Below are 26,275 nucleotides of genomic sequence, written 5' to 3'. Positions count from 1 at the left end.
TTAAAAGTTTACACAAGGTGGCAGGGGGGAGCACAGCGGGCAGAGATTAGAAATCCTGCACCCAAACTGATGATTTAAAATACCAGTGTAAATATTTATCACATAATAAATTTTCAAGCTTTGTGAAACATTGGCATTTCTGTGCTGACATGTATAATGGCAGGCATTAATGTGCAGCTTCTTTGTAGGGCTTCCATTGGTCTGATAAAGTTAACTGAAAGATGTAATAGAAAAATAATTTGTGTTTTTTCAGCAGCATGAATATCTTCATTCTGCAGCTGTAAGATTGAGAAACTGATTTGCAAAGGAATCCACATTAGTAGAAATGTTCATGAGCTGGAAATATACTTCAGCGGGACTTCAGCCCTGCCTTGAAATTACATCTACTGTTACTTGATTTCTAAATTACCTTTCTTATGCAGAGAATTAGTTAGGCTTACAAAAATATTTAGCAGCAAAACCAATCTACTCATCGTAGGTGGATAGTAAGGCTAGAGTGAGGACCTACATGACTGTGATATTTCTGTTAAAGGGCTCTCTGTATTCAGTTTTACTGGCTTCTCTTGGCTCTGCTGGACAGTAAAGAAAACATGATGAATAGAAGAGGACTGAGTACTATTTTGTTAGGACAGTGCCATATTGAGACTGTCATCCAACATGATGATGAATGCCTGTTGTTTTCTACTATCGTGCCTTAACTGGAAATCACTCAAAACTCTTGTGCTGTGGAACTTCAATGTATGTAACCTTGAGAATGTGGATCCTTTACTACTCTGGGAATTCACCCTTATTTAGTTTTATAACTAATCTGGAATAGCTCCATTCAGTGAGTTTATAGCTCATGCGTTGGTTAAACAGCATTGCAGCTTTAGAGAAAGTGCAGATGTTTGATAATTACTACTTTTTAACTCCATGCTATTTTCATCTAGCATATGAGACTTAAAATAGAGTCTACCCGCAAAATTGTATACCAGCACCCTTACTGAAGGAGCTGTGCTGAGAAGTGTTGAGAGTGACCTGCTGTGCTGCAAGGCAGAACTGGGTGCAGATAGATGTATTGAAGTAAAGGAGTCGCAGGAGTAATGCAGTCGCTGCGACCCCTAAGTGGGATCTCTCTCCTTGAATGACTGAGACTTGTTAGCGTTCCGTCAGGGTGAGAATGGGTGTTATCTCTGGTTTCTGGTATGCAGTAGGATAGTATAGAGTGTTCTGTTGGCAAATCTGATACTTAAATATGATTTGTAATTCCTCCTTGGCTATTGTATTTGAAAAGCCAGCTACCTTTTCACTAAACATGATTACATAGTTTTGTTTGTTAATCCCAGATGTACTACAGAAGACATCTGCTAGTCCTTTGACATGTGTTTATAAATCGTTCTGGTGGAATCGGAGCAACCTTTTTTCACTATGCTTTGTAAAGTGAAAGAAATTATTAAATGTGCAGATATAAACTAACACAGTTTGCAAAGGGAAATTTTCCCTGAATCTATTGGCATTCCATTCTGTTATACTTTCTCTAATGTACAGGACAGCTACTCGATGGATCATTTAGACTCCTGAGAGTCTCTCTTGAAAGGCTTTAAGTTCAGGCATCTGTGGATGGAAACAGCCAATGTGAGGCTGGCTATAGCTGAAGGGGTAGCAGTTACCAAGGTAGGGAGCGGAACAGTGCTGAGAACAAACCAAGCTGGGTGCCGGTTGGTTCCCCAGTAGATATGTTTTAATACATTGAATGACACAAGGAGCGAGGAGTGTTTATGTACGTTACAGTCTAAGAGCGAGTTAAACTCCTGTAGCGTTTCCAAGGCAGCGAGGGGGTTGAGAGCAGATAAGCTGGGGAGCTAGCAGCAGTGTGGGCAGGTAGGATTTCGCTATTGATAGTATGAGGTACAACTTAAGCTTGTGGTGTGCTTTTTTTTTTTCCCAAACAACGCCCAGTTTTCCTAGCTGTCTGTGCCCTGTTATGGAATAGATCTGCATATGACTGTATGTTTAAGAATTTCTGCGTGGAGCTGATGTTTGGGAGCAGATGAGACATTAGAGGAAGTTAGGGTAGAAGAGGCTGTAAACCCATGGGTGTACGCTGTTCTGGGATAGCCTTTATTAGCTACTTTAAGACACTGAAACTAGTGAGCTTGTGGATAGCTGATGAAGGATCGGGAGAAAAAAATTAGTTTTTTCTTTACCTGGAGATTAACTGAAAGAAAAGAGGAGAGACTGCAGGCTGGACAATGCTGTCATTGCTGTTGTTCAGCATAAGATCAGGAGAATGTTTAGGTAAATTTGCTTCTTTTCAGTTAACAAGTCAATAAGAATTAATGCTATCAGGAGCATGTGGCCTTGATGGCATGTGTGGTTTGGTGTTGCTTCCCCACCCTTCCCCAGTCAACTGCCTTTCCTATTCCCCAAAGGGTTCAGAGAGTTTTCATTCACTGGTTTATTCTGGGTACTTTTATAGGTGGTATCTCTGCAGATCTAAGGCTCTAAGGGGGAGATTCTTCATTCCATATCTTTTTCTAGATGGTATGAACTCGGCAGAGAAGATCCACTTAAACAAACAGTCTATGCAAGGAATGTAGCTTTACATAGCTGAAAAAGTCAGTTTAATTTTTCATGTAAATGCAGCTGAGCTCTATGCCTATAAAATGGTGTTTAACCTGCGTAACACCAAGCAGGTCAGTATTCATCTTTGCAAAGTGCTTTTGAGATCTTAATCTGAATCTGTAGATGGGTAAATGGTTTTTTAATTGACTAGGATAACGAATTCAGAAACAGCGAAGGACAGAACTGATAGTATGCTGAGAAGCAAGAAGGTGGAAGTGGGTGTTCCTCTGTGTGAACACAACCAAGATGTACAAGCTGCCTGTTCTTTACCCACTTTCTTGCAATTATGTCCTTGTAATGTTACTTTTAGAGGGAATTTCCTTTAGTATGACTTAAAGACCTAGTAAGTCTTGTTGCTCACGAACTTGGATAACCTGTGATAGACTGTGGACGTGTATGCAAGTGACAAGTATCATAAAACTTCACATACAATTTACTGTAAGGTTCATTTCAGCCAGTACCTGATGTTCAGATGTTTGAGTCTAAACATTTTTAAACTGAAGTTATTTATTCATTTAAAGGATGAGAAGTTGAACGGTGAACTGGAAGTTGTGCACAGGGGTCTTGATGCAATCTGATTACTATAGCTGAGTTCCATCCAGCTTAATGTCCTGTCTCCATGATCCTCATCATGAGGTTTTGGTTGTACTAGTCCCATCAACTTGTTAGCCTTGTCTGAGGCCCTAAATTACAAGCCCTTCACCTGGCCTTGGCCAAGCTGGCTGTTAACAGCAACAGAAGGCGGGAATAAGACAGGAACTCTGAGGTCATTTCCACTCCCACTGCTTGTCACACTGTTGAGCAGTATCCTCTGTCTCCTTTGATGCCTTTGAGGAGTGATGGGTGCTGCTAGGTGGTGTCTGGTGTTCCCCTCTGATTCTCTGGTCATAATTCCTGACCCTAGCCACCTTTCTTTTTATTGACCCCCACAATCGTTTGGCTTCCCTTCCCTGTATCCTCCCCGCTCCTTTTTCTTGGGTGATGGCAGTGTATAAAGCCATCCCTAAAAGGGGACCCCAAAAACAGGCAAGCAATAAAACCATGAGAAAAGGGCAAATAAGTAGCATTGCTTCTCTGAGGTGCTTTACCAGTCTCCTGCAGCGCAGGAGCTTCCTGAGCCAGGGGTTCAAACTCAGGCTGACTTCTGATCCACAATTTGTCCAGAGGCTCTTGTGGCCGGTACCCAGTGCTGGCAGGAGTACTGCTCGGCTTCTGGTGCTGGTGGGCTTGTCTGCCGGTACAGACTGTCTGTACCTTCGTTGTATTCAATAGGCTCAGTTCAATGACTTAATTTCTTTCACGTTTAGAAACCTTTCTGAGAGTTGAATGGCTTCTTATAAGCTACAAGTGAAATGAAAGATACATTTTTTTTGAGAGAGTAAAAAGCAAGAATCTGGTCTGGCTGAATGAAAAGCTCTAGAGCAGTTTAGATTTCTGTACAAAGTATGCCTTTGTAGTTTCTGCCACTTCCACTTTTTGGAAGATGGGTTTAATCGCAAACTACTGCTGTTACAGCTGGACATATTTCCTAGCTAACATTAAACAATGCATCCTGAAAGTTGGAAGTGCGGGGGGAAGGCTTTTAGGAAAGCGGGCATGGAACTTTTCCACTGCTGGTGGAGTCCTCAATCATAATACTCTTATTTTGTACTGGTACAGTGAAGAGTGCAACATGATTGTGTGGGTTGGTTTTTTTCCCCCCTCTCCTGGGGTTACTGGGGTTAGGGACAGAAAATAACAGTATAAGATGCAGTAAACAGTAGCAGCCTCCCCCACGCCCCAAATGCTAGAATGTTTGTAGCAAACCAGAATAGTGCTGATTAATTGTGCAGGGTTAAAAGCTTATAACCTAAAGAAAATGTTAACTTCCGGTCTATATGCATCAGTATTGTAGCATCAGGTATTTTAAGATGTTTTACTTAGTTTGCAGAATTGGTTAAGACAATTTGATTATGTTTAACAGCATATTATCCTAGGCTAGGGAAAAGTCAACGGTTATCAGTGAAAGAGGTGGTGTTCAGCAGAACCAGAGGCAAAGCACTGGCGCAGAGTCAATTGAATGGGATTTCTTAGCTCATCTGTTTTTTGTTCAGTAGCTTTGTCTTGTTTTCTGTTACTGGGGGTGAGGAGAAGGGGTGGAGGGAGAAAATGTGTCTTTAATTCAGATGTATTTTCGTTTCCACGCAGTAAATGGCAGCATTCAAGTCCTTCCCCCCCCCCCCCCCCCCCCCAGCAAGACCAGCCAAGCAATGACTCTTTCCTCTCAAACCTTACGGTTCCTTCCTGTTGCTTTTATGAAATTTGGGTGGGTCAGTGACTTTTTTTTTTTTTTTAAACAAAAGTTGCTTTAATTGTTTATCCATATGCTAAGGCAGTGACTGGAAAGGATTGCTGTTGAGGTGGATTGTTGTTACCTCTGATTCTCATGCACCACTGCGCACCCTTAGCACGTTTGTACTTGACAGAAGGTGGTTATGGCTTTGCAGGTAGCTCTGGTAAGCATCCAAAAATTAATTGCACCAGCGTGTTTTTATTATTACTTGCTTTGCTCTTCTGGAGAAGCTGCAAAGTTCTTGCCCATCAGTGCCCTCAGTGTTCTCAGTGTCTGCAGCCTTGTTGACACATTGCAGGGAGAGGAGATGATATGCGTTAGAGCATCCTACCCTACCTATTCTTCCAGATAATTGCAGTCATTTAAAAGATGCTCAACTCATCGAAATAATGCTTGTGCATTGCATTCATGTTCACTCTTCTTCTGGGGTTTGTTTTTGATTTCCCCCTGCCTTCCCCTTCTTAACTTGCAGCATATGTGGGTGGAGCTGCAAGTCAAAGAGTTGCCTGGGGGTGTACAGTGATGGTGCAATTCTTCTTCCAGCAGAGTTAATTTGTTGCTTGTAGGTAAGAGATGTTGCTGAAGGCTGCCGTGAGCATAAAGTGAAATTGTAGGCCTTATCACCTCTGGGTTTTGTGACATTTTTTCTTTAAAAAATAATTGCTTTGTAATGTTTAGATAAGACTGACAGAGTGTTCCTGAATCAAAGTGAAGGACTGAAAAAGGAATTCTAAATGACTTTTCCTAGAAACTTTAGAAAACATTTTACTTTGAAGAATCTTTACATTCATGTTCTGCTTTGTTTCAGTGGGTGCTCTTCTTTTAGTAGCTCTTGCAAATGGAGAAAAGTATGGAAAACTTCTTTCACTCATGTATAACACTATGGATTTTTGTTACGTAGTCTTTAGTTGCTACTATGCTGGGGATGTAGTTGAGAAAGAATGTGGTATTTAGTCTCTTGTTAGTACAAGACTGTCCATTTCCTCCATGTTTAAGCAAATTGTCTCATCAAACCTCTAATTATAGGAGTCTCTCTTTTTTTTTTTTTTTCCCCAAAACATGTATGTCAGCTCAAACTACTCCAGTATGTGTATGCGTCTGACTGTTTTAAAATTGTTAATGAAGGTCTAGATTTAGCTGATGTGGTCAGCTAAAAGCGCAGAAGGGTATTGCATAACATATCAATTTAGGAATGAAAATGTGGTTTGAGTGGGGTCAGATTCTGGTTATTTCTGACTTTGTAGCTTAAATGGCACTTTTTATTGCAGTTTGAGTGCTGAAGAAGATCAGAACAAAAATTCCCAGGTTTTCTTTTCCTTTTATTGCCAGCCATCAGTGGTTTTTTGCAAGCTAAGCAAGAATTAATTTTGCAGCACTGGCAAATTCTTGTGCCAACTGATAAAGTAGGCTAATTTATAAAAAACTTCCTCTTATTTGAGGATTACTTGTGGCAAAAATTAATTTGTTAAAAGGTTACCCTTTCTTGCATTCATTGCTAACTTAAGGTCGGTAATTGATATCTGTGCTAGTGTAGTTTGGGATTTGAAGAGCCGTGCTCTGTAGCCACAGCCTAGTTATTTTATCTTCATTGATTCTGTATCACTGGAGTCTGAAATGCCATACAGTGGTTCTGAGAGTGGCAGTAAGCTGTTCTTTCATTCTCAGTGATTTTAGGAAGCTTCACACAGTTTTCCACTTCAAGGGTGGGAAGAGATACTTTGAGGTTGGAAGGGCTCTCAGTTGAATCAAAGTGGTCCAGCTCTTTGGCACTCTAATATCCCCTCTCCAGGCCAAGTCCCCTTGTTTTGTTTGAAGGTGCTAACTGTTAAGCTGTAGGCTTAAATGTGGGAAATGTGGCTGTGAGAGGGCTGGGGTTTGGGACTTTGAAGTTACCATTGCTGCAGGGATAAGATCATGAAAGATGTTGCTGTTTGCTTAAAATGCAGATGTGTTGCCCTTCTGCATGGCCAGAGTATCTCAGTCCTGATCCAAAAAGCAGGCAGCTAAAATACAGCAGTTCCAAAATCAGAACAAATCATCACTAGATTTGTAAGTTATCTTTCATGATGTTAGTATTGCAGGTCTTCAGCATAAAATGCACCGTTGTTATTGTGAAGACAGAATTAATAGTAATAGATTGCCGTTCGTGAAATGCTTTTCTCCCTTTCCCAAATATAAAGTTTTGCAGCTAGAATGTTAAAAGTAATCTTAGTTACATAGGAGGTTCTCTTAGAAAATGCACGTGTCTTCTAAAGCAGTATCTTGATACCCTGTCAGTTTTTTTTAAGTAGTTGGAATCCTGCTTGAGTTTTGGAAACTGAAAACTGTGCAGAAATAAATTGGATGCTTGTCAGGATGTCCCGGGATATCTATCTGGACAATTAAATAGGTATAAGCATGAGTTCGGTTCGTGCATTCTTTTAGGATGTCATTCATGAACTGGAGCTTCGTGTGGCTTAAGTCAATCACGAATTGCCTGTGCTTGCTGTGATTTTGCTTGCCATGCACCTCCTTTCTAGCTCCTCTGATGCAAAACAATCCTGGCAAAAATAAAATGATCAGAGCCTAACACTTTACATAACTGAAGGCAAGAGGGTTTTGTTAGCACTGGTGTCTCCAAAAAACAGTTTATTTGTACCTGTGAAATCACTGCTGTGGTCCCAGGAACACCATGATGAAACCGCTTGTGCAGAGCGTGCCTTCCATTCTCTCAGTGATAGCAGACCAAAATGAAGGCGTGATAGCCTGTTACAGAGTGCATTCCTGATTTTGGAATGAAAATAAGTTACTTAAATCCACAGTACTATAGGAATTGGGAAGCTGTTCGGTGATGGCACGTACTGCTTTGAAAAGTGTGTTGCATCCTACAGTGGTGATATGCCCCATGCCTGCTTTCATGTGATGGTGCGTGGCATTGGGTGGGTTGTGCTTCCCAGAGGGGAAAAGTTGACAGGCTGTCTGTGGCATGCTGCTGGCTTCGGTAACAGGGCAGCAGGCAGGAGATAACAGCTGTGTAGAAGAGAAAACAGAGTTATAAACGTCATTGATTTTTTTGGTAGGGATGTTGTATTAGGTTGCATCTCAACTCAGTAGCAAGGTCTAAAGATTTGCTAAACAAATGGAGAAGTAGAGAAGCATTTGTTTATTACTGACTGTGTAAGGCTTTCTGATAAGCAGGTTCAGATGCCTCTCTACAGCCCTTTTCCAGTAGAGCAGCAGAGAGAAAAACATAAAAGACAGATTATGAAAGCTGGATCTGGAATGGTACTGGTGAGAAATAGGCTTATCTGAACCGGAATTTCTTCTTTTTGCTTGGCTGGTACCTGTAGTTTGTCGAAAAATGTGTAGCCAAGTTGAATATATTCAAATGGCAGAAATGTTCTGGTAATCAAAAAACATAGTCAGTGCAACATCTAAGTTTGTATTAATATTTCAGATTGTGAAACTCTGATAGTAAGGATTTCTAGGGAGGTAGTACCTTCATGGCATTTATGGTGGAGGGGAAGATTTGGTAGCTGAACAGATGAAGTTTAAGATTGAAGGCTATGTTAGAAGAGGATGACTCTCTGTTTTTAGTTGCATATACTTGGTGTTAAATACAAACAGCTTAAACCTCCTGTAAATCCTCCCTGAAAAGCATTGCATATCCCAAATGTCCTTGACTAGCTCTTCAGTGCTGAGAGGAGTATTGCTTTATTTGTGGAATCAGACAGAAAAATTCATTGGAAGGCACTGAAGGGGAAGAGGAAAGAAGGAAATTTTTTTCTGGATGCTCTTAGTTATATGGACAACAGTTTTGAACTGTCAGCGGCGCATGATGAAACCCCTGCGTGTAAGCTGGGTTTAATATGAGGTGTGCCTTAACCCTCTTGAAACCAAAAATGTTCAGAAGATTTGTGTTAATGGTGTATGTTAGATACCCCACTCCCAGAGATCTTTATCTACTGTCTTGTTATCTACCTTCAGCAGGGGTAAAGGATCCCTGCTGGTTATCAGATGGGTTAGGTGCTTAAGTAACAAACCAAACAAACCCAAAAGGATTCCCTTAGGAACGGGGAAACTGGTTCATTTTTTGGCTGGAAGATGAAGCTGGGTCATTGTGTTGTGAATTCCACCATGTTCTGTCCCCATGATTTCAGTCCTGGATTAAGGGCTGTTCTCATTACATTGCACAGAATATCCAAAGACAATCTGAAAGTGTGGTGGAGGACAGGACTATCCTTCAAAATGCCTGTGACTGCTTAAAGAAATGTGAGAGAAAGAAGCTGCAAAATAATGTAATCGAGTGCATATTACTGTGCCTGGGCACAATCAGCTGCACAAAATGGGGAACAACTAGGTGTTAGCAGAAAGGGCGTTCAGATGGAGAATGGCCTCCCAAGTATAGGTTTTTCTTGTACCGTGTTGGTTTGTTGGGTTTTCTGGATAGCATAGTGCTTGAATTCAGCAGGTGGGCTATTGTACTTGGCCCAGGTTAGCCCACCGCTGTGCTAGGGAGACCACTGGTTGAATACAGTCTTCCCTAAGAATAAAACAAGAGAGAATGCTGAGTGTAGTCAAAAGCTTTTAAAAAGTAGCCTGTCAGAATAGTTAAAATTTGAAGGCTGATAGAAGATGGCATGTTATAAAAGACTCTTCAGGTAGCACAAGGCGGTGGGACTTAAGTTTCAGCGCAGGAGATGGGCAGTTAGATCTTCTGCTGTGTAACCAGAAGAGATTTGCTTTGGTCCAGAGGCTGGGGGGGCTGCAGGATCTCTTGGGACAGAGCAAGGTGAAAGCACCAGCTCAGTAGTGCCTGAGTACAGCCAGCGCTGCCTTTGGGTGTGCGTGGGAGTGCAGCCTGGAAAAACAGGACCATGAGCACCAGGCCTTTCTGTCATCCTGTTGGTGTGCAGAGCTTGCTGTGAGATAGTGCTCCTTCGTGCTGCTTTTTGAAAAGCCTCAAGTGCCTTCAGGAGCTTCTGCAAAGAAGCTGCGGAGCTGCATTCCTATGCTTGCCAAAGTTTAGAAAATATTTGCATGCCAGTATTCTGGAAGTAGGTATCTGAAGTAATGCTTAAAACCTTGAACTACCAGTTTTTGAAAACACTACAACCTTCAGTTGTGGCTTTTGGAAAGAGCACTGTATGCATGTTGTCTTCAGTGTGTCCAGGGCAGGCCAGCTCATTGAGCGCGGTGTGTAAATGCATCCCCAGCAGTTTAACACGCTTCTGCTTGGGTCTGTGCCCTCGCCTCTCCCCAGCAAGGCTGGGACCTGCCCTGGGGCGCAGGAGCTCATCTTGGTGCTGCTTCAGTCCCATCCACTTCCCTGTGCAGTCCCACCTCCTCCTTCAGGGCAGTAAGCTGGCAAGGTGATGCTCACAGTTACCGCCTTAACTCTGAGCATTTGTGCTCCTTCAGGTGGCTCACCGCGCCGGTGGGTGCCTGTTTGAGGCAGGTTTGTGGTGGAGGAAGGAGCAGTAGGACTGTAGCAACGTTTGCTTGAAGTAGTGTGGATCGGAACGGAAACCTGTTCCTAATTTTAGCTGTTGATGAGATCTTGATTCTTTGCAGAAAGCAGGGGCCGGTTGCCCTGGGATAGCTCTGCTTGCAGAGCTGCTTGTTGGCTGGAGCAGGAGCTCTGAAAGGGGCTTTAAACTCCTGTTCTTCCCCCACCCCTCATGTCCTTGCAAGTGCACTAAATCCCTGTAAGATATAATTGCATTATTCTTGAACCATCTACTACAATAATGAGCACCATCGTGATCTGTGTAATAACCTGAAGGGTTTACAGTTAGCATGCTGGGCTGTGAGCATGGTTTAAGGTTAGAGCTTCGTGTGTCTGAATATTAGGTGTGCTGGGAGAGCATTGCCGCTCTGCAGCGGCCCTGCTTGATGCTCTGTTTTCAGTGACACCTGGTTCAACTCTTATGTGACATCCAACTTTCAGCTGTGTTGCCACTTGAATGGCTTTGCCAGGGATGCCAGGTGATGTAGCCATCTCTCCTCTTGCCACCACCAGTTCCACTCGCAGTGGTATCTGTGGTGGCACAGTGAACCAGATGGGGATCTCTGCCCACCCTGCAAAAATGGCTTTCCCTCCAGCCAAATCAGTTCTTCCCCATCTGGTTAATCGCTCAACCGTGGGGAAAGCTGTGCCAGTACAGGGGGGTGTGATGTGAAGACAGGAATGAGTTCCTAGAGAGGTGTGGGAGGATGAACATTGGGTTTTAAGTAGCTTTCTTGCTGCTACAGGCTGGGCAACTGCAACTCCTTGTGCAGTGGTGTCTTTCTATATATTCCAGCACTTGAGATTCAGCGTCACTCACTCTTCCGTTGTGTGGTCTGTGCTGCTTTGTCCTTGAAATTCCTGGTTCGAGTGCATACCCTGCTGTATGTCCTGTCCGTGGTGGGCCTGTGGCATGAAGAACCTGTTTCTGTCATCCCAGCTGTCTGAAACCAGTGCTAGATGTTTGTGGTTGGGTCTCTGTTCCAGAGGACATCCTCTTTCTTTATCAAATGTTAAGTTACTGCAGTTGCTCTGGCTCACAGAGCCAACAATTAACCACTCTGCTACAATATCCTCAGATTTGGTTTACTACCTGTTAGGGTATCTGAATTCAATGAGGCAAGAGCTTGAGTAAGGGACATTCCAGAGAATTGGAGGGTTCTTCTGGCAGGAGTGCAGCCCTACTTTAACATGGCCCTGGCTCCAGTTGTCCTTTTCTCCCCTAAACCCATCCCATTCACACGTGCACTAGAAAGCTATAGCCTGTTCCTGTGTTCTTCACAAGTATTTAATTGAATAAACGTATTTACTGCAATGTACAAATGATATGCAAGTCATTGCTGCCAAACAGTGTATTTGATATCAAGCTATGTTTTTAAGATAAATTTCAATAACTTTAGTAATAAGGAGTTTTATAGACCATTACTTTTGGCCAATTTGTGAACTATCATACTAACGTGTTTTCAGATGAATTGCCTTCATTATCCTACTAATACAATTAACGTATCTTTTCATAGTTACCTTGTCCTGCACTTTGTTTCTGCAAGAGGCATAACAGCATTAAATACATAGAAAAAGCCTTTACCTAGAAACCTAATGGGCTTTCCAGAGCCCTGGATATGTTTCTCAGAAACCATAAAGACTTTCAGTGTATTTTTCTTGGCCTCTTACGTAGGAAGCGTTCACACTGAGCTAACTGGGAGTGAATAAAACAGTGAAATTCTTGTTGAGGGCAGGATGTTGCCAGGGGTGAAGGGCATTTTGCAGCTTGCCCTGTTCGAGTGCCTGGGCCGTGGCGCAAGCCAGTGCAGAGCTGGACCAGTAAAAGAAAAAATGTGATTGGGAGAGAAGGTTAGTGAGTTCACCAGACACAGTGAGAAGGGTCAGAGGTAGAGGGAGGGTGAGCAGGAGGACGTGGCCATCCTCCACCCTGCTGCAGTCTGCTCACTGTGGAGCTGCTCCTGGCCTGCCTTCTGCTGTGGGAGCTGGGTCCTTTCATCTTCATTGTCAAGCTTTTTGATTTTAACTGGTCAGAACTATTATAGGTATGTTAGCATGGATCAGTGTCTTCCTAGCTTCTCTCTCTTTTTTTTTTTTATTTTATTTTTTTTCCAGCTTTCGGCTTTTTAAGTTTTCTTTTTCTCCAGCAGTGTGGACTTGGAATGTGGGCATAAGTGGAAAGCTGAATGCAGGTTAGGTGAATATTCCTGCTTTGCACCTTGCAAACTTGCACTTAAGTGTCTGACAGTGTGTAGGCTTTTCAGGGCAAGGATAGGTTTTCCGTAGTGTAGCGAGTACTTAACCTGTTGTACTGTCTGTGCTGTGGGCGAGCCCATGTAATGTCTCGGGGTCAACCTGACATAAAGGTGCTGTTGACCGAAGCCGGGTGCTGCTAAGCCCTGGTTCTGTACGTGTGCTCAGGCTGAGCTTCTCCAGCGCCTGAGAGATTCTGTTCTTCAATGGAAACAAGCAGCCATGTCTGTGCTGTTTCTGTGTGTTTAACTGTTGGTGTCGGTATAAAACGGTTGGTTGTTGGTATGTGTCATAAACATTGCTGGTTACCAAAATTAGTATCTTGCCTCCTGCTTCATAAAAATAATGAGACTTTGTGCTTGTCTGGCAGTTTGGGGACATCTGCTGCTGCCAGAGCAATCTGTCTGCTGAGATGCTGTGCAGACAATGCCCTGTCCACAGTAAGATTTAAAAATATTGGCTAATAAGCTTTAAACCAACTTCAGCAGCTTAGGAAAAGGGGTGAAAGGAGACTTTGGAAATGTATTTATCTTCCTGACTTTTTTAAAAACAAAGAGTTACAAATGTGTGTTTATTCTAATCTTAAATTTTGAGGGCAACCCAAACCCAGGAAAAGCAGGGATTTATTAAAGCTGAAGCGGTATGAACTGGTTTTATGGACCTGTAAATACTTTAAATCTTTAAATCATTTTTTTACTGAAGTTATGGTTCTGATTATTCCTTTGTGCTGTACAGCATCGCAGTGTTAATGTGGTGATCTGTTTTAGTTCATTATTTTTATTGGGTTTTTTTAGACTACTGGTTTCAAAGGCAGAGCTATTTTAGTAGTTTCACTAAACTTTTCCCATAACCATATTTGCCGTTCCGTTGGGATGTTGATATAAATCTGTAACGGGAAGGAACGACTCAGTGACAGCTTTTAACAGGTCTCTTCATGCAAATCTGCTTTTCCCTCCTATGTAAATGTTAAGGGGAAGTGTGGTAGATACATAAGCTGTTAAATATGAACCAGCTGGATTTTCTGGCTTTATAAGGCTTATATTCACTATTTTACCTTTGTACTTCAAACGGTGAATTGGATGAACGGTAGGTTGAATGAGTTCATTTAGACCCTGACTTCTGGTTAGACAAAGCATTGGGGGTAGTGACTCGTGGTGGAGCTGGGAAGCCTGGCAGCTTTCTGGTGCTGTTGAAAGCAAGGTGTTCCCTTCTGCTTCTCCAAGACCTTGGGCTGGCTCAAAGCTGGTCTGGGAGCACGGGGCAGCCGGCCCTGGAGGCAGGCAGCAGAAGTCGGGAAAGGATTATTTGCTTAGCCTCCAGCTTCCAGTGCCCCCGTTGCCTGTGGGGTCTTTTTTCATTGCTTGTGAACCACTGATGAGCTGACCAAAATCACCTGTCTTGTTGCTTTGATAAAATATTGTGGCTTTTAAATAGGTTTTGTTTTTATTTTCTAGCTAAAACGTACAGGTAATATCTGTATATTGGCATAACAAGCCATTTTTTTAAACTATCACCAGTTGAACCAAAACTGGTATTTCTGGAGACAGGTATAACCTTACCTTATGCCAGATGGGCATGTTGTGTGTTTAATAACAGCCTTCATTTTAATTTATTTTTAAAATACAGCATTAATAATAAAAAAGAATGGTATTAATGTAGCTCTTTTCTTCTAGAAATGACTGCTGTTACTGCAGGCAACGTTAACTTCAAATGGGACCCCAAAAGCTTGGAGATAAGGACGCTGGCAGTTGAAAGACTACTTGAACCTCTTGTTACACAGGTAGGGGGGGAAAAAAAAAAAGGGTGGGGAAGGGGCAAAAGAACCTTCCATAAGGATGATTACCTGTTTTGATGTATTATTTCAATTAAGTGACTTTCAAAGCTTAAATCCCAAAAGTAAAACCGCTACAAAACTAAGGATGGAAAAGAATGTACAAGTGATTTCTTTGTTCAGTTTTATTGTAGGAGTTATTGAGCATGAGTCTAGAAAGACGCTGCTTCTTCAGCGCCTGATAAGACACAGTATTTCAATTAAAGTGCAGAGATGTGTGTTAGTAACTAATGTTGTGTTGTTGCTGTGCTGTTTCTCACCTGTGTTCTGGGTGGCATGCTGCTTATTTGTTGAGTCTTTAAAAAGCTGTGCTATGTATCATATAGAAACTGGTATTTGGGAGCGACAGAAGTCCCTTGCAGTGAAGCCATTAGCACTTGCCAGAAGTAGGGTCTCATAAATTTGGTTGGTTTTGGTTTGGGTTTTGGTGTGTGTGTTCTTTTCTTTGAGATTACCTGTGTTTAGTGTTCCCTTTGGAAGGAGTTTCAGGTAAATGGTGAAGTGTGTGGTGAGCAATGTTTGCAACCTGTCTAGGACAGCCTTGTGTTGTAAATAGATTGCTGTCCCCTCCTAACAGAGTTTGGCCCAAGGCGTATGCATTTGTTACTGTTTCAGTGTATCTTTTACAAGATACCTGTGCTTTGTTTTAATTGCTGGCTATGCTTTATGCTGACTTTGTGAATAAAAGCTTATTTCTGCATGGTGTGTATTGCCAGTGAAATGCACTGAAGAATATAGGAAACCTAGAGCAAGTCTTGTAATGTAAGCTACGCCTATTGGGTATTTTGAAGGTTCTTGGAAGAGACTTTCTAGGATGTCTGGAAGAGGAGGTGCACTGGAGACAGTTAACTCATCTTTTTTAGCATTTGTTTTGTGCAATACGAAATTTTTAAAATGTCAGCATGAACTGGGCACAACTGTTGCCAAGCACAAACTGCAACGATCAAGCTCTGTTTCCAGTGTTATCATCCCTTTAATCACCAAGCTGCTGTGTGTACCTGCCATTTGTTTCCTCCAGATATTCAGATGGGCAGCTGATACTCTGTTAGATAGCTTTTAGCTGGAGTTACTGGTGGAGTTTTCCCTTAAGGGAAATTGTCCTAATTTGGCAAACTTGTTTATAGGACCTTTTTGTCCAAGTTCAGTGTCTGTAACTTATTCCTCAAGAAGCACGATAGGCTGTACTGGCAATCCCAAGTTTTGCGAGTGATGTGACTGGCAAAATGCAGAGAGGAAAGTAGAGTAAGTTGCCTTGTTGCAACTTGTTCTATTTGTAGTACGTGGTAAACTGAGACTACCCAATACAAATGTTCCCCATTAACTGGCAGCTGTATTCCCAGCTGATGGCTTTCCCTCTCTGAATCAGCTTACTGAGGAGATGGATTCATCTCTGAGGGCCTTTATGTCAGCAGTCCTTGGGCTTTCTAGAATAGTAATATTTTTAGTATTGTATTTTAATGCCCTTCTGAAGCAGCTTTGTATGCATTTTCCTAGACTTAACAAAAAGAAGAGGGGGATACAAAAGGCAAATGGAAAAGTGTGCGTGGATTTTGACATTTGTCTGCATTTGAGTGAAGAAGATGGATCCTGATCCTAAGCTAACGGAGTATTTGGTGGTCATCTGGCTGCTTGTGACCAGCTCCTAGTAGGGTTTTAGTCTAAAACATGAAACTTGGAAATATTTGTTGATTGCAGGAGGATTGTGAGCATTCAGGTTTGGTTGTTTTGGGGAAATAAAGAGCTTCCATTGGCTGTAGTGTAGTGCCTTTTTTGACTGAAAAGATACTGTGTTGCTAGATTTCTGTACATAATGGTTTCAACCTTTTTGGGGGTCTTATGCCTGGAGAGCTATTCCAAACTAATTATCCCCAGCTTGGTTTCTTTTTATGTGGTGCCAGATAGCTCTGGCCTGTTACTGAGATTGCAGTTTATCAAAAATACAAATAGATCTCGATTCTTAAAATCAAATTTTCAGGTTTGCTGCTGATAAGAAAAATCTCCAAGCAGTTTAGCTGAACTAATAATGCTCATCTAAGAAATCAAGAAGCATGATAGTGTTTAAAGAGACGTGAAAACCACTTGTTCGTGAGTTTAACCTTTGGAGCTGGCAGTAGTGCAAGCATTAGCAATATGCTGTCTAGAAAAAAACCACATGGCCTTGCTGTCAAATTGATAAACTTCTGATTTCTTTCATGTTTTCTGTTTTTTTCCCTTCCATCTATGCCTTTAGGTGACAACATTGGTTAACACTAGCAACAAAGGACCCTCTAATAAAAAACGAGGGCGTTCTAAAAAGGCCCATGTTTTGGCTGCTTCAGTTGAACAAGCAACAGAGAATTTCCTGGAGAAAGGAGACAAAATTGCAAAAGAGAGCCAGTTCCTTAAGGAGGAGCTGGTAGCGGCTGTGGAAGATGTTCGTAAGCAAGGTAAGAGCTATATATCTGATAGCTTCTAAAATTATGGGTTTTCAGAGTAAGTAGAACTGTTCCCATTTCCCTTTTGCTGTTATTTCAAATGACTCTGTGCCTCTCTGCTTGCATAGATTCTTGGCTTGTCTTGCTGGCTTCCTTGAGGAATGATATGAAATGTGTAGATCTGGAAATTTAATGTCCCAAGTAAAGACTGGGAAGAGAAGGAGAAGGGCTGATTCTATGAAGAGCCCCTCCCCCCCCGCCCGTGTTATGGAACTACATCTCAAATATGTCAATAACTTCTTCAATATTTGAATGTATACAAAACAGCATTGTAGGAGGAAGAGCTGAGTGTTGACTTGACAGAGCTGGGTGTCTCAAATACACAAAATGTAAACTAACAAACAGAATGTGAAGACCTTGACTAAATATTCCAGGCTTCCTCCCCCACATCTAGTGTTGATTTTTATAATTTTCTGTTTTACTGTCTTGGAGAAGACCTGCAAGAAAAGCCTATGGAGCTGGATTACTGTAAAATATGCACTAGTAAATATTGTTGCTCATAAATCATCTATCATTCTTCCAGTCATGAGCCTTTTCTATGCTTCAGTGAAACCCAGTCAACTGGTCTTAATGGTGATGGCTGCTGCTGCAAAAAAAAGAAAACTCATTAGCATTAATTACTTATTTGTAGCTGAAGTTGCACAGTGATGAAATATTAGTTGAAAATGGTTCTAAGTTCTGGATGAGCCTGGTTGATGGACCAAAGAAAGATCAATGTAAGAAGGCTGCAATATAAGGGGCTAATTGAATTGGCTTAATTTAACAACAACAAACAACAGCAAAAGAGACCCCTTTGTCTTGAAGCCTTTAATTCCTTGTGCTTGCTTGATTGCTGCTCGGAACTGAGAGTCAGAGCTCATCTGTGAGTACCTTCAAATGCCTCTTAGTAATACTAGTGAGCGAGGGAGCTGTACCCGGTCTGCAGGATTGAGAAGTTCCATTAGCTGAATTTGTAGTTGTGTGTACAGTGGTAAGCTGGTAGGACGGAGAGACAGATATAAAAACCTTCAGTATGACCCTTTCACTTGTTTCTTGACCCCTGCTTGATTTTGAGACTACACATAGATTTGATGCCAAAACCTCCTGGCTCTGCTGATCTGTGACAGAGGAGGTGGAGTTCCTAGCAGAGAGGTGCTGGAGTGAAATAACTTCCCACCTTTATGTCATTTCACTTCTTCCTCCCTTTTTACTGTTTGCAGCTTGCATGAAATCTGGTGCATAGAGAGGATCGCGGTATCTGGCTTTTTCTGAAGCTGAGTGGGTGATGATTAGGCTTGAGTGATCTGCCTGAGTACAAGTGGTGCCCACCGCTGTTTGTGGGGATGCAGCCGCAGTGTGTCTGGGTTGCTGGGGCAGCACGACTGGGGATAAAAGCCTGTGCCCAGTCGTGGTGCCTGTGTTCAGTCAGGTTTAGCAGAGCAACTTTCTGTAAGGAAATTAAAACCGAAAAAAACCCTTGAGGAAATCGGAAGTAAATGGTGAAAAATGAGGTAGAACAGAGGGAAGGCTTATTGCTGCCAACACCCGGGGACGATTGCAGTTCAGTAGTGCTAAAAACAGCAAGGAGATACAGACTCTCAATGTACATGTTTGTATACAGTCTGTGTGCTTCAGAAGTGTTTCCAGTATGGTGGTAGACCAGTTGAATTCGTGAACTGGAAAAATGAGGGAAGTGTAACGCCAAGCCTGTGTGTGTGCTTAGCAAAACTTCCAGCTGTTGGTGCCTTTATCTGCCTTTTGCAATGGAGTTGCAGAAGCAGGGAGGGAGATCTGAGTGACGGTCAGCAGTAGGGTGATCCTCAACTGGCAGCATCCGCATGTCTGATGGCAGCAGTGAGATTATGGATGCGTAGCACAATTTATCTTCAGCAGAAGACAGGAAAATAGAATTAATAATGCCTCTGTTTAGAGCAGGGAGCAGTTTAGTTACCATAATAAAAAAAGATGAATGAATGTAGACAGAGGTTATGAAGATGATTAGGACAATAGATAACTTGTCTCATCAGAGAAAATTAAATTTTTTTTTTTAGCCTAGCAAGAAGATGATTGAGAGGGTACACAGTTTTAGTGAGCATGCTTGTTCATAAAATCCCATTTGTTGGGGGTAAAAACAAAGAAGTGAAAAGAGCTATTTAGAATGAAGGATAGTATGGATACATACTAAATCAATATAAGTGGATCTTCAAAGTCTTCCTGATTTTTTTACAATGGAAGAATAAATTACAACTTGCTTTAAATATTAAACAAGTTCATGAAATATCCTAAAGCAAGATTTCTGGCCTTTTAAAGCTTTGGACTTTTGACTTACTTTAGTGAAACTTCTTCAAATAAAACTTTGGACAGAATAGTGGAGACAAAGCACAGAAGTGTTTTTCGGAATACATCTTGCAGTGGTTATAGAAAAGACTTAGTACTGCGAAAATGTCTGATGTGAACATCTTAGATTTCAGCGTTCCTTACAGTGTGTGTTACATTTAATTTCTGACATTGAAGTTTTGCTGGGTAATAGAAGGGGCGATACTGGTCTTGCCCAGTCTTTATTCCCCCCACTATAATTACCTTCTTATGAAGTATGAAGACTGTACGTTGAAATGGTCAGCTCTTCTGGTGCTGTTGGGAGGTGGTTTAGAACTGAAGCGGTTTCTTACCCAGGTGCTTGGCACTGAGGCAGGCTGAAAACTTTGGGGTCAAGAAGGAAATTCCTTTCAGGTCAGGCTGACCAGGCTGTTCCCGTTTCCCTGGAGTACTGATGACCATAGCTCACCGCCTCTGTGTGTCTGTATGCTAGGTGAGGATCCAGGGTATTAGCTGTGCTCTTACTGCTGTGTTTCTTCCTATGGTAATTGTACATAGAAGACCAAAAATTGAAGTTTGAAATTAAAAAGCTTAAGCCTGTGCATAGGGTTTGAGGCAAGAGAATAGATTTATGGTCTTGTGAATCCTGTGGACTTTGATCATGATTCATGGTTGCAAATGCAGGGGAGTGAACCTGCCAATTCAGCGTGAGGTCTTCCCACCCTGCGTTTCCAAGTGAAGCTTTCTCCAGAACTGAACAGGGAGGCAAATTGTGAAAGGGTAAAACATTGTTTTTTCAACTGTACTTCACACGAGATACATGGCGTAAGGATTTCCAAGGAACAGAAGGAAGCCAGCTGCAGAATAATTTCACGTTGAACACCACATTCTTCTTGGAAAATCCCAACTTTTACATTCTGTTGTGACCAGTTAGCTTAATTTCTTGGAAGGATGTAAAGAGTTCTCAGTTGTTTTCCTGCAAGAAGCACGTTTGAGGAGTGTACCACTTGTATTAGAAGTAATCTTCCAGTGAAGGACTCGAGATTTTTTTGAAAAGCCATAACCTAAGAGAGCTCTGAGATGGCTCATGGCAAACAGTAGGAATATTGTAAGCAGTATATGGATTTAATTGAAGACAAGATCAACAGAAGCTTTTGTTGTTTTATGTATCGACTCCTACATTGATATGGCAAAAGGAGATACAGGGCCTTGTCCTTTATGGTAGAAAGCAAGGGTAGCCGGTTGTGACGATCTGGTGGACACTGAAGGTGACATGAGAGGCAAGATAGGGCTTCAGTATCCAGAATAGTAGAAACTCTTGATTTCACACTTCAGTGGGGAATAGGGAATCTCTAGGGAACTGTGGTAAGGGTGTTCTGAGCAGGTAAAGAGCTATGGCCTGGTGGCACTCTTTATATTTGTAACGCTGCTGGCAAAGCAGCCTGGAGACAGGCTTTGTATTGGAAGATGCTGAAGGGTACAAGGTTATTCTAGCTTGGGGGAAAAAAGCATCGATGCCTCTGTGTGTCCTAGGTCTTCCCTGCCTTGGCTTGCCTGTCTTCTCTGCTGCTTCCCCGTTCCTTCAGTGTTCATATCAAGAAAGCCTTCTCTGTCATGGTCATCGTGTACCGTGCTGCTGAGGAGGATTAATAGTGCTGTCTGAATGTGCTGTCAGGCCCTGTGGGCATGGTGGGAATGAGACTAGAAAATGGTAATTTTCTTTTGATGGACTAAAATCTTACTATTTCTGAAATGGGCTTTGTTCCATTAGATTTAATTGAATTCTTAGTGCTTTATTGACAAGATCATAGTATGGCTACTGTTGCCTCTTCTGTTCTCGACTCTGTTTTATTATCTTCCCCTTGTAATATCTAGTGAAAATCTACGGCTATATTGGAAAAACAGATTACTCATATAAGAATTTGTACCAGCTGTATAATCTGAGCCAGTCTGACTCTTCTGCAGTGTATTTCTTTAACTCTTGAAATCCTGCTCTCAAACTTGCTGTGTTACCTATGGTTCAGATTTGAAAATAAGATTATGCTGGATCCAACTTGAACCACCAATGCGCAACATAATGCATTAACTGCATATTTAGGCCAGGGCAGAGTTCCCCTTTGAATCTAGCAAAAAAACCCTACCCCTTATTGCTTTTTCTTTGTAAAAAAAGTCTGAAAGCCAGCTTGCTTTAATTTGCAAGGAAAAAAAAAATATATGCAACAACTTTAAATATAATCTTCCTTTAATTCTGGGAAGCTGGTTATTTTTTGACACCCTGACAAGCTGTTTGAAATTCACTAAATCTTTTAAAGTCTCCCTTTAAAGTAAAAAGGAATAGCATTTTATTTCAGGACTGGCTTCTAAGATTGCAATTTAAGAGATGGGTAGAGGATAATTATGGTTTTTAGACTTGCTAGCAGTTTCAGCGCTTCAGATGAAGTGAGTGGCCAACTCTCTTAAGTTGTTTTAAATGGAAAATAAATTAAAACAACATTCTTCTCTTTTGGGAGTTGGAAATGTGGGAATTTTGCATATAAGTAAATCAAGGAGGAAATATTTGGTAGTGAATTTTGGTTCTGACATGTATCCTTAAATCCTGATACTGTTCATGGATTTCATACTTGTGGTGGTGATATTAATTTTGCTATTATTAGCTTCTTCCAGAAGGAATAAAGGGTTGTCGGCTATGTAGGGCTTTTATAATCACATGGCTGGTTGCAGTTTCTCAGCATTGGAGATGTCTTTCACCCATCTGGAAGTCTGAGGCTTTTAACACTTGTTAAAATAATGAGTTATGTTTCTCAACAAGTTGAGTAAAGGATAGCTTTTGATTGATATTTATAGGTGGTCTGTACTTGGACAGAAGCTTTCATATGTCGCAGTACTGCAGTAGCATATTTTTTATCTTGAGATGTTGTATTATTTAAGATGATGGAAGGGTGTTACATAGGAGGGAGCATTTGAACAAAATTGAATATTTTGATGAAGTTGCTTGGACAGGCTGGCAGCTGTGTTTGGGCTGTATTTAGCTATGAAGGTGTGGAGTGCTTGGATGCTAGAAGCTCTTCCAGGGCAAGATATTGATTGCTTAATGGTAAGTATGTGGATGGTTAACCCCAGGCTCTCCAGTTGTAGGTATTCTTGAGTAGTTAAAATAATAGTACATATATATATATATAAAAAAAAATTGTTAAAATTGAAACACCCCCTATACTGGGGATATGCTGCACTGATTGCCTAGCTGTGGGAGCAGGCAGGCATGCCAGCGGCAGGATGATGATGCTCCATCATCTTAAGATTTTAGTGCAAATCTTGCTGCTTGTTTGGTAGTGGACATGATGGGAATCACTGTCAGCTTTCACTGGTGAAGCACTATTCATGGTTCTCTTCTTATTGCAGATGTGCTGTTTTTGTCTGGCATCTGGCCATACGGATGCTTTTTCATACAGGTTCAGGAAGCCTCTGACACAGCAGTTGGTTATAGCACAGTTTGTCTGCTTTCTGGCCACCTCCAGCTGCCTGCAAATCTTTGGCCTTGAGTACCTAGCATTTTCTGAACTAAATCCTAGCTGTTCACCAAATGTTTCTGAAATGCAAAGAGATCCAAGAATAATAATGTGGATTCCAAAACTTACTGCTATGTAGGAACTGTGGTACTAGAAGCAAAATGCTGCCTCAGAAAGGGGGGGAGATAGCCCAAATTTACTCCTGTGACTATATGCAGACGTTACTTTTGTGCTTTCCGAATGCCTTCTGGAGGAATTTCTCTAGCTGTGTAAAATGCCTTTTGCTTTTCATAGTTAACCAATTGCATTGTTACCATCTGAAACCCAAATTCTTTCCTCCTGCACCAGATGCAGACCCACAGGCTATGAAATGTTGAAGCATTTTACTAAGCGGTGCCTTGCTTTGAATGCAAACCAGGGCATATCCAGCCAGGTCATCGCTCCGAGTTGTTTACAGTCCCATGGGCTGTGGCGTTTCCTTGTGTGTTTACAGTACTTTCTGCTGCTTAGTGCTTAACTCCTACACAAATCAAAGCTTTTGCTGAAGCTTTGAAAGCGTTGTAGTTTGTGAAATAACTGCAGTCCCGCATGTAATAGCGAAGGCATGCTGAATTCGCTTCTCTAGAGGATTCTGGCACGTTAAGACACCTGTACAGTTGGAAGTAAGGACCAAAGCGTTATTTCCCAGCACTTTTTCCCTGCACAAGCCCCTATACCCCGATACCGTGTGATAACTGTATTTAAGGGTAGCTATATGCAATCTTGATTGCTGGCTGTGTTTAAGCAAACACGTTTTGTTTTCGAGACTTAGATTGGCTTGCCTGGGAATCCTTACAGCCCCTTAAGAAATGCTGTGTGATGTTAAAGTCATCTTCTCCCCTTGTGCAGGTGACTTGATGAAGAGCGCTTCAGGAGAGTTTGCAGATGACCCCTGCTCCTCCGTGAAACGAGGAAACATGGTCCGTGCGGCACGTGCCCTCCTTTCTGCTGTTACTCGACTGCTGATTTTGGCTGACATGGCAGATGTCTACAAGCTGCTTGTTCAACTTAAAGTAGTAAGTGTAGTTCTTTCTGCGGTTTCACTTTGCTGTGCCTGGCACACCGGGCATGCTCTGTCAAGTGGGTTGTTTCACACATGTGTGCTGACCCTGGTGTATGCACTGTCAGCAGCTCACTTCTGGAGCAGGGAGGCTTTTAGGGGTTTTCCTGACGTGTGCAATGGGTATTTTGTCACTTGTTTTTACACTCAATGTCATTAGTTTTTGACATTGTGTTGCACTTCATTCTGAACTTCTAGTATTGAAGCTAAATGTGCTATGGTCTGCAACTGCAGGTGATAACCGGCTTTTTCATCTTAAAGAAATAATTTGGCTTTTTTATAACAAGTACTCCCTTGTAGCTACTAGGGATGAGTAGCTTTGGTAGACTAAATAAAATGAATGTGGAGATTTGAGGAAGCCTTTTCTTCCCACGAGCAAAAGTGTGGGTGGGTGGTTTGTTCAGAATCTGAAATGAAATGAGGTTTGATACTGGGCCTGCTTTTGCATCAGGGCTTTGAGGACTCTCCTCATGCCCTTCAATGGCTACTGCCAGGGCCCTGGGCTCCTTCATACTTTTCAAATGTGTGCACTTGGCTGTCTCTAGTAGCTGTTGACTATGAAGCAGTAGCTAAGCCTTGAGTAGTACTAACCTTTGAAGTATCTCTCCCCAGAAGAGAAAAGGGGGGAGAGAAAGATTGCTTTCTCTTGGCTGCTGTGAAGTACGTTCTGAATTACTTCCTCAACTGTGGACTGTATTACCTGGAAAAATATGTGATTATATATTCTTTTAGGTGGAAGAAGGTATCTTGAAACTAAGAAATGCTGGCACAGAGCAGGATTTGGGTATCCAGTACAAAGCCCTCAAACCAGAAGTTGACAAGCTTAACATAATGGCAGCCAAAAGACAACAGGTATAGTGATGTCTGTCTTCTGTATGTTGTTCCTTCTTTTTCTTTTTCAAAATAATAAGGCAGCCTTGCAGCTCTTAGGCAGTACCCGTTGCTGCTAATATTTTTTTTTTTACTGTATTTTTATTGCCAAGTACTTTGTACTCAGCTGTGTTTAGGACATTTGAGCTTGCCTGTAAGCAGAAAGTCTGCTCAGCTGTAGTGTAGTGCTTCTGATGGAATTTGTTCTAGTAGCATTTGTTAATGTTAATGCTTTAGTACCTCAATGAAATGCTGCTTCCCAACCCTTGCACTTCCCATTTTGAAGCAGTGCAGGTGTGGGTAAGAGAACTGAGATGTCACTCGGTGCCTGATGCACTCACCACTAGACCACACTGCTTCTGTAGTTCACATGTATGGACTGATGTGTGTGGTTAAACAGGGAGCAAAGCCATGGCTGGGCACAGAATTAAAACCCTTTCCAAGAAAGTGAGTGGGGATGCTGATTAGTCTTGCACTTAAATGCCCATTTGAGGAGGGGTTTAAAATCCTGTTTGTTATGTGTATGTTCTGTGTTTGGATAGCTTGTGTTTAAATTGTGTGTAAAATTTGTTCTGTTCAACAGCACTGTTGTGACTCATTCTTGTGTAGGTAAGTTTTCAAAAGGAAGCAGGAGTGTGGGCAGTCCCATTTATCAGAAATACCATAGTTTTGTAGAGCATTTTTTGTTTGTTTGTTCTGCTGATAGGTACAAATCAAAACTGCTTACACACCTCCTGACACTGCTTGCTTTTTTTGCATAGGATTCTTCTTTGAAAAAACATTGGGTACAGTCTAAAATGGATTGCCAGTTGGTTATGTATCTGAAATCTGATTGCAGTAAATGGGAGTACGGTTGTGATGGCAGTGCAATAAATGTTCTTAAACTGCTTTGTGATGGATTGTTTCACGCTATGGGAAGTGGCTATACTAAATCTGTAAATCTGTAAGCCTGCTTGGAGTGCCCTCCCTGCTTAGTGTGTATCTTAAAGGTTGCATATTATCCATTCATTTTGAAGAGTCTGTCAGATATTTTTTTTCCCATTTTCCTCAGTAAGGCAGTCTTAATTTTCATCACTTCTTCATTAGATTTAAGAGGTAACTTTAAATTTACGATGCTGCTAATAACTGTGTTCATTCTTCCTTTTATAAACTTACGGCTTGTGCTGGACTCAGAAGCTTTATCTAATCATACTGCTTCTATTCCATAATGGAGGTGATAGTGCTTTAGAGAATTGTACCAGTGAGTGTTGGGGAAAAGACATATGGACTTGCTCGCTAATCTTAAATTAGTGGTAATTACAGTCATTGGATTAATTTCGTCTCATTGGAAGTGAACAAGAAGTTGAACGAGATGATATACTTGTTCTTCTAAAATTAAGTACCTTAGTCTCTTGAGGAAAGTAAACTCCATCTTCAAGGTGTGATTAAGGAAAACATTCTGGTTGTGAGTCTAGGAGTTTAAATTAAAGAGGATCTTGCTTCTCATGTGCAAGAGCAGGAAATATTGCAGAGCAAGCTTCTTG

The 26,275-nt window shown here is 41.7% G+C and overlaps 1 protein-coding gene across 1 annotated transcript in view; it reads left to right on the top strand.

Annotated features, from left to right (window-relative positions):
• CTNNA1 (catenin alpha 1) overlaps nucleotides 1-26,275 on the top strand; it is a 122,832-nt gene that overhangs the window by 1,910 nt on the left and 94,647 nt on the right. Inside the window, exons 2-5 of the mRNA XM_080398305.1 lie at nucleotides 14,351-14,457; nucleotides 16,739-16,934; nucleotides 23,672-23,838; nucleotides 24,615-24,734. Coding sequence (XP_080254431.1) covers nucleotides 14,353-14,457; nucleotides 16,739-16,934; nucleotides 23,672-23,838; nucleotides 24,615-24,734 — 588 coding nt within the window. The 5' untranslated portion in view covers nucleotides 14,351-14,352. The remainder of the gene's footprint in view (nucleotides 1-14,350; nucleotides 14,458-16,738; nucleotides 16,935-23,671; nucleotides 23,839-24,614; nucleotides 24,735-26,275) is intronic.

Source organism: Falco punctatus, assembly GCF_963210335.1.
Source record: "Falco punctatus genome assembly, chromosome: 8".
In the NCBI taxonomy this organism is placed as follows: Eukaryota; Metazoa; Chordata; class Aves; order Falconiformes; family Falconidae; genus Falco; species Falco punctatus.
This window is presented reverse-complemented; position numbering and strand designations above follow the sequence as displayed.